The sequence below is a fragment of the Sorex araneus genome, chromosome 4 (genome assembly GCF_027595985.1).
Source record: "Sorex araneus isolate mSorAra2 chromosome 4, mSorAra2.pri, whole genome shotgun sequence".
Classification (NCBI taxonomy): domain Eukaryota; kingdom Metazoa; phylum Chordata; class Mammalia; order Eulipotyphla; family Soricidae; genus Sorex; species Sorex araneus.
The window spans coordinates 75,455,322-75,464,057 of record NC_073305.1 but is presented as its reverse complement, the minus strand read 5'-3'; the positions used below and the strand labels follow the sequence as shown (position 1 = coordinate 75,464,057).

At 43.9% G+C, this 8,736-nt stretch overlaps 1 protein-coding gene across 1 annotated transcript; it reads right to left on the bottom strand.

The window, feature by feature from the left end:
- Positions 1-3,355: 3,355 nt before the first annotated feature.
- On the bottom strand, positions 3,356-3,778 carry LOC129404308 (40S ribosomal protein S12-like). The gene has a single exon (XM_055136493.1). The coding sequence runs from the start codon at positions 3,776-3,778 to the stop codon at positions 3,380-3,382; it is 399 nt and encodes a 132-aa protein (XP_054992468.1). The 3' UTR covers positions 3,356-3,379.
- Positions 3,779-8,736: the final 4,958 nt, after the last annotated feature.

Below are 8,736 nucleotides of genomic sequence, written 5' to 3'. Positions count from 1 at the left end.
GAGATCCGCTCAAGGGTCGGATCCAAATAAGGGTGTGTTGCTTTCTTCCTTCCTCAGCTAGTAAACTACTTAAATACTTATAGTAAATTTACTTCTAATATTTATAGCAATGTCATTCTGTATGAGCACAGTAAGAGATATATCAGATATATATCAGATATATAAGATATTTTAAAGTTTGGTTCTTCCTGAGGACATTCACTATATATTCCAGACCGCAGTTCTCAGTTCAGATTAGTCTTCCTAAACCCAGCAGGGTCATAGTCTCATCATTACTTTTAGATCATGACAGCATTTGTCTATGACCATGTTCTCAACTTATAGTTGAGTATTGTGGTGCTTTGGCCTGGCCCATTTTGATGCCGGGGTAGCTCACATCTTGCCCTGGGTCCATTCCGTCCCTCATCGGAACCCTGCTTTTGGGATGTTAGGAGCTAAGGGCAACTGAGTGAGAAAGCAGATGCCCAGGAGTAAATATTATTGGAGTCAATCAGCTCCCAAGTTACAAAGCATAATATTAACTTGTCTTCCTGTGTCCATACAGAAAGGACATTGCTTTAAGGTAGACTAAGTTTCCCTTGGCAAGGTTAAAATGACAAACCCAATGTTATCCTACAGTCACCCATTCGCGACTCCATGAGAACCTGGAGATTTCAGTCACAAAGCCTACATACCTGAGTTTTTCATTAGATTTACTGATGGATGAGGCTGACCTCAAGCCTGTGGAGAATGGGCTGCGAATATGGTGCCGGTTCGGTTCTGGAGGTTTTTTATTGCCAGGGCTGTGTTTGGGTGGGTGGTGGGTTCACCCTCCCACCTCCAGAGTGCCCTGGATGAGACTCAACCTGGTGCAGGATCTGGAGGCATCTCTGCAGCTTGATGTGCTCTTCCGAGATTTATCCCAGAAGGTAAAAATTATATTCAAAGTGTTTACATGTGCCTTTGCTCTGGGATCACCAAGGGTATATACTTGGTGGTGACTGGGCACCCATACGGTGCCAGGATTCCAATTCAGGGTCTTGCATATGCTAGGCAAGTGCTGTTATTTGAGTTATCTTGTCCACATCAAACATTTAAAAAATCTCAGACATTGTAGTTTCTATCTCTAGGTGTTCATTTTAGTCTTTTATGAATATATCTCTTTTTTTTTCTTTTTGGGTCACACCCGGAAATGCACAGGGGTTACCTCCTGGCTTTGCACTCAGGAGTTACTCCTGGTGGTGCTCAGGGGACCATATGGGATGCTGGGAATCGAACCCGGGTTGGTCGCGTGCAAGGCAAACACCTACCCGCTGTGCTATTGCTCCAGCCCCTGTAAATATCTCTTATATTTCAACATACCCAAAATTTCTTCTAATTATAAAATATATCACTGTATCACTTTCATCCCGTTGCTCATCAATTTGCTTGATCGGGCACCATAACGTCTCCATTGTGAGACTTGTTACAGGCTGGAGTGATAGCACAGTGGGTAGGGCATGGCCTTGCATGCGGCCAACCTGGGTTCAATTCCTCCATCCCTTTTGGAGAGCCTAGCAAGCTACCCATGCCAAAAACAGTAACAACAAATCTCACTTGGAGAAGTTACTGGTGCCCCCTCAAGCAAATCGATGAGCAATGGGATGACAGTGATACAGTGATTAAATTTATATAGTATATTTATGATGTTGGAGGGGCATATACCTGGCACTGCTCAGGGCTTAATTCTAGCTCTGCACTCAGGGATCACTCCTGATGGAGTCGGGGGACCATATGGAGATGTTTGGGATCAAACCGAGGTAAGCTGCAGGCAAGGCAAGTGCCCTACACACTGTACTATCACTTTGGTTCCCACTTACAGTAGTTTTCTCTCTTTGCCTACTAATTCTATTTGCATCATGTCTGCATCTCATTTTATGGGCCATATTTTCTTTTGCTTGCCTGGATATTTTCTTTTTCGCTTTTGGCTTCAGCTAGTGTGAATGCTAACATGTGCTATGCTGCATAGTTTTCACTGTGGCAGATACTCTTGAATTTGTCTCTGGGACTCAGTAAAATTACTTGTAAACAGTTGGATGACTTTGACGCTTGCTTTGAAGTTTTTTTTGGTTTTTTGTTTTGTTTTTTGTTTTTTTCTTTTTGTGTCACACCCAGCGAAGCACAGGGCTTACTCCTGGCTCACGCACTCTGGAATTACCCCGGCAGTGCTCAGGGGACCATATGGGATTCTGTGAATCAAACCCGGGTCGGCTGCGTGCAAGGCAAACACCCTATCCACTGGGCTATCACTCCAGTATGTAGCAACATGTTGGGGACTGCTCAGGACCCTGAACAAAAGAGGACCCCGAAACCTTTACCCTGGACAAACCGGAAAATTCCATTACCAGCTTTGCATGACCTGAGGCAAAGGTGCCCTTGTGACAAAGGAAATAGCCAAACTCAAGAGGTAAAAGTAGCCCAGGGCAGTTAACTAAGAGACGCCATAAAGCCCTAAAGTAGAATACCTTCCTCTACACTAAAAACCTTGTACATTCCTCCTGACAGATGCTCCTGCCAGATAAACCCTTGCCTTCCTCTCCCCACTATTTCTCAACCTACTCTTGGAGAATGTTGTAAGCCCACCAAAGTAAGCCCCGAACCTTTCCTTATTTGGTCTGAGAAGACACTTCCCTGATGATTGACAACTTATGTACCAACCCCCCGCTAAGAAAAGTATAAAACCAGCATGGCTGTTAATAAAGTTGCCCTTGATTGGCATGTGTCGTCTTGGGCCCCCTGTTTACTAACCTCACTAGTCTTATTTCAGGTCGGGACCCTCACAGAATCCACCCAATTAGGAGTGCTTTCCACTGTTGTCTCTCCTCAGGCCGGAGAGATCTCCAGGGGAACGCACAGCAACAAGTCTCACAATAGAAACGTTATTGTGCTATTGTTCTAGCCCCTTGCTTTGAAGTTTTGTTTGGTGGAGTCAGAGCAGCTTCCATTCAAGGGAAGCCTCATCTCTACACTCACGGTGTCCCCACTTGGTTGCGGAGATGCTGGTCTTCCCCCGTTTCTGTGTGAGCTCCAGAAAAGGCCCACCTGGTTCCTTTGGAGTGGCACTTTCCCTGGATTTGAGGAGACTCTGGTCAGTACTTAGCACACTGTCTGCTGGCCCCTCGCCTTTGCAGTCCATTGTCGAGTGTTCTCTAGCTACTTTGGCTTCCTAGAACCTCCAAACTTTCTTCTCAGCTAATGAAAATGGGTTCTCTTTTCTGCCTTCCCTTTGTATGTCTCCCCAGAAAGTGCGCTAGGGTGATTGTAGAACTCACTCCGTTGGCTTCCCTTTGCTCTGGGATCATATTCTGTACAACCAGAAAATGAGTTATCCAAAACGTTTTTTTTTAAGAGCCAAAACTATTTATTTCTTGCATTTGAAGTATTCCTCGATGACATCCTTGGCCTGTGATTCTTTGCCATAGTCCTTAACTACAACACAACTGCAGCCAACCTCTTTACGGGGTTTCCCTTCTCTGTCAATTTTACAGAGGCCGACCCATTCCCCTAGCTTCTTGTTGTCATCAACCTTAATTAGGTTGACCTGGCGTTCAGCACAAAGTGCCTCCACCAACTTGACATACATAGGCTCATCGCAGTTGGATGCAAGCACACAAGGATGGGCTTGGCGCTTGGCTAGGGCTTTGGCGGCTTCGCGGATGCCACGTGTGAGGCCATCGCGGATGAGGGCGGTATTCAGCACCTCTTGCAGCGCAGTCTTCACGTCCATTACACCTCCAGCAGCAGCGCCTTCCTCGGCCATGGCGGTGTATTACAGGTGGAGCCGAATCTTGAACGCACCCGTGCCTCTGGCTCCGCGCAGTTCCGCGGCTGCAGGGCCAAAACGTTTTTTGTTTTGTTTTTTTTTCATCTATCTTGTCTAGTATTTTAGCTATTTTCACTAGATCCGGCCCGGCTACTCCTTCCTGATCAGAGTAGAGATCCTGTTTTGGGTAGTGATCACTCCTTTTTGCTACTTTGTGGTCTTATTCTCCATATATACATTCTAGAAACCATAGCGCAGTCTTGTCCATTAAAAAATATCATTACATACTTTTTTTTTTTTTTTTTTTTTTTTTTTGCTTTTTGGGTCACACCTGGCGATGCACAGGGGTTACTCCTGGCTCTGCACTCAGGAATTACCCCTGGCCGTGCTCAGGGGACCATATGGGATGCTGGGAGTTGAACCCGGGTCGGCCGCGTGCAAGGCAAACGCCCTACCCGCTATGCTATCTCTCCAGCCCCTATCATTACATACTTTTAAGTATCTTTTAATATACAGAATCCATCCTCAGCTGTTTCTTTTTACTGAATAACTGGACAGTTTGACACGCAGTTTCACGAATCCTAGATTTTGCCGATGCCTATTTCTGATTCAGTTGAGTGCATCTCTCTAGTCCTTCACATTTCTGAAAGTGGGCAGCCAGATGCAGAGTTCAGATCAGATTCAGACTCATCACCCAACGCTGTGGGTTCTTTCACCCGGATGCCACACAAGGTCCAGCTCTCTCTTTGTGATGATAGTATAAATGTTTAATGCCTGGATTTATTAATTCATCGGGGACTGCAGAATAGTGATATTATAATTTTTAATTCCTTTTTTCATTTATTAAATGGAAAACCGTTATGCATAACCTATTATTATTTGATTACCCATGGTACAGTTTATATGGGAAGACAGACAGCACAATTCACTTAAGATAATGAATTAGTTTCAGATCAGTCTCTCAAGATGATTTATTCATTTGAAAAATCATTTTGGGGGGCCAGTTTGGTTTTTGGGCCACACCCAGCAGTGCTCTTGGCTCTGTGCTTAGGGATCATGCCTGGTAGGACGTGGGGGATCACAGTGGGATTGAGCCCATGTCAGTTGTATACAAGGCAAGCCTCTTACCCACTGTCTGTCCCCTTTAAAAAATCTTTTAAATCCCCTTTGAAAATCTGTTCTAAGACAGAGAGAGTCTGTCTTACTCTCTGTCCCCTTTAAAAACCATTTAAAAATCAGAGCACATGCGCAGGACATTCGAGGTCCTAAATTCAATCCCCTGTACCACATCCCCCACTCTCTAAGCACTGCCAGCCCAAACAATACACCTCCGGACCCCACAACCATCTGTCAGGCCTGCACCCTGGAAAGACATCCACAGGGGTTGTCTCCCCACCTATGCTCTTTAGCACTCATGGATGTGGTCCCTATGAAATCATAGCACTGCACTGTAGCACTGTCGTCCCATTGTTCATCGATTTGCGCGAGTGGGCACCAGTAACATCTCCATTATGAGACTCGCTGTTACTGTTTTTGGCATATCGAATATGCCACGGGAAGCTTGCCAGGCTCTGCTGTGTGGGCGGGATATTCTCAATAGCTTGCCAGGCTCTCTGAGAGGGACGGAGGAATCGAACCCGCGTTGGCTGCATGGAAAACAAATGCCCTATCTGCTGTGCTATCACATCCAAGCAATAAGTGCATAATAATTGTGATCATTATTATTATTATACACTATTATTATCACTATACACTATAATGACAATAATACACTATTGATAATAATACACTATAATGATAATAATACACTATTATCATTATTATATATTATTATTATACATAATAATTGTGATCATATATTATTATTGTGTACAATAATGTACACAATTATTATACACTTATTGCTTCATACGTTTAAAATAATTGCAATTCTTGGACTCAGAAATAAAGCTCCCAGGAGAGAGCAACATAAAACGTCTAGACCCCACAACAGGCTGTCCTCATAGGGGCAACTCGAGGAGGGGCTGGTGAGTTTCCCTCTCCATCCCAACAGAGCCCCAGCAGCTGAAAATCTCCAGAACTCAATTGCCACCACGCTCACTGCCGCTCTCCATAGGCTTGGACAAGCCTCACCCACAAGGGAACCTGCAGGTATGCAGGATGCGTGACTGAAATCTCCAAGTCCTCTCGGAGCATGAATGGGCCTGCTACCCCCATCTCCCAAGTTTACCAGTAACTTGGCAGTCACACCCACAAACTGCCTCTGGCACCATATGATCTCTCAAATGGCCATGATCCAGAGACTCAGAAATAAAGCTCCGGGGGCTGGAGCAATAGTACAGCGGGTAGGGCGTTTGCTTTGCACATGGCTAACCCAAATTCAATCCCCGGCATCCCAAATGGTCTCCCAAGCACCACCAGGAGTAATTCCTGAATGCAGAGCCAGGAGTAAACCCTGAGCATTGCCAGGTGTGATCCAAAAAACAAAAAACAAACAAACAATAAAAGAAAGAAAGCTCCCAGAAGTGAGCAGCCATAGGCCTCACCCACGGGTGTATCTACTGTATATTCGTATTCTAAATTTTACAGTGGTGGGAAGGTGCAATGGTAGTGTGATTGGTGTTTGAATATTAAATGTAAGTAATTATTGTGAACAACTTCATAAAAATAAAATAAAGTTAATAAATAAACAAAAACAAAAAAATGCAATTATTATCCTATTTTGATTCCAAAATTGTACCCTGACTAGTGTGTGTATGTGTGTGTGTGTGTGTGTGTGTGTGTGTGTGTGTGTGCGTGTGTGTGGCCTCCTCAGTTGGTTCTTTTTGGTTTTGGTTCTGAGACACACTCAGTGGTGCTTAGTCTTACTCCCACTCTGTGCTCAAAATTACTCTTGGGAACCATATGCTGTGTTGGTCACAAGCAAGACAAGTGCCATAACTCCTGTACTATCTCTCCAGCTTCTATATTTTATCTTTGAGAGATAGAAGGTGAGATCCTAGGGGTTGACCTACTGGTCAAACCATCAGCTTTGCAAGCATGAGGTGGTGGTTACTTTGGTCACTGGTGCCAACCACAGACAGCATTCGTGGCCCTTACTGCCCTGATATTTGGGCCTTGAGAGAGGCTGTGATCTCTGAAGCATGGCAGCTAAGAGTATATGAGCACTTCAGTTAAAGGGTGTAAGCCCTGGTGCACTCAAAATTAAGCTGTGTGCCAGTGTCACGACCAGGAGGACAGTCCAGTGCAAACGTGTTGCTAGCATTGTAAGTCAAAGCCATGGCCCTCGTGAGGACCACAGTCAAGTGTACAGACACCAAAACTAAGTTTGGTGTGACTCCTATCATTTTAGCAACAGTGAGGAAAAGAGGAAAAAAATATAAAGGGGAAAAATATAAAATAACTGATGAACAGTAAAGTTGCAGGCTACAAAATCAATACCCAAAAATCCATGGCCTTCCTATATACAAACAATGAGGCAGAGGAAAGGGACATGAAAAAAGCAATCCCATTCACAGTAGTGCCCCAGAAAATCAAGTACCTCGGAATCAGCTTAACCAAGGAAGTAAAAGACCTCTACAAAGAAAACTATAAAATGCTACTCCGTGAAATAAAAGAGGACATGAGGAAATGGAAACATATACCCTGCTCATGGATAGGGAGAATCAATATTGTCAAAATAGCAATACTCCACAAAGCATTATACAGATTCAACACAATCCCTATAAGGATACCCATGACATTCTTCAAAGAAATGGATCAAGCAATCCTAAAATTAATATGAAACAACAAATGGCCACGGATAGCTAAAACAATTCTTGGAAAAAAGACGATGGGAGGCATCACCCTCCCCAACCTCAAACTTTACTACAAAGTGGTAACAATTAAAACAGCATGGTACCGGAACAAAGGCAGAGCCGCAGACTGGTGGAACAGGGTGGAATATCCCTACACACAACCCCAAACGTCTGATCATCTAATCTTTGATAAGGGAGCAAGAGATGTGAAGTGGGGCAAGGAAAGCCTCTTTAACAAATGGTGCTGGCACAATTGGACAACCACATGCAAAAGAATGGGCTTAGACCTCGATCTGACACCATGCACAAAAGTCAGATCAAAATGGATTAAAGACCTCAACATCAGTCCACAAACAATAAGGTACATTGAAGACAAGGTCGGCAAAACCCTCCATGATATTGAAGATACAGGTATCTTCAAAGATGACACGGAATCTAGTAAAAGTAATCTAGTGAAAACAGAGATCAACAAATGGCACTACATTAAACTAAAAAGCTTCTGCACCGCAAAATATACAGTGACCAGAATACAAAGGCAATCTAGGAAAGGATATTTACACAATACCCATCAGATAAGGAGTTGATATCAAGGGTATATAAAGCACTGGTTGAAAGAAAACATCCAACCCCATCAGAAAATGGGGCAAAGAAATGAACAGAAACTTTCCCAAGGAAGAGATACGAATGGCCAAAAGGCACATGAAAAAGTGCTCTACATCACTAATCATCTGGGAGATGCAGATCAAAACAACCATGAGATACCACCTCACACCACAGAGACTAGCACACATCCAAAGGAACAAAAGCAACCACTGTTGGAGAGGATGTGGGGAGAAAGGGACCCTTCTACACTGCTGGTGGGAATGCCGACTGGTTCAGCCCTTTTGGAAAACAATATGGACGATTCTCAAAAAGTTAGAAATTGAGCTCCCTTTTGACCCAGCAATACCACTCCTGGGAATACATCCCGGAGAGGCAAAAAGGTATAGTAGAGATGACATCTGCATTTCCATGTTCATTGCCGCTCTGTTTACAATAGCCACAATATGGAAAAAAACAGAGTGCCCGAAAACAGATGATTGGCTAAAGAAACTCTGGTATATCTATACAATGGAATACTATGCAGCTGTTAGAAAAATGAGGTCATGAACTTTGCAT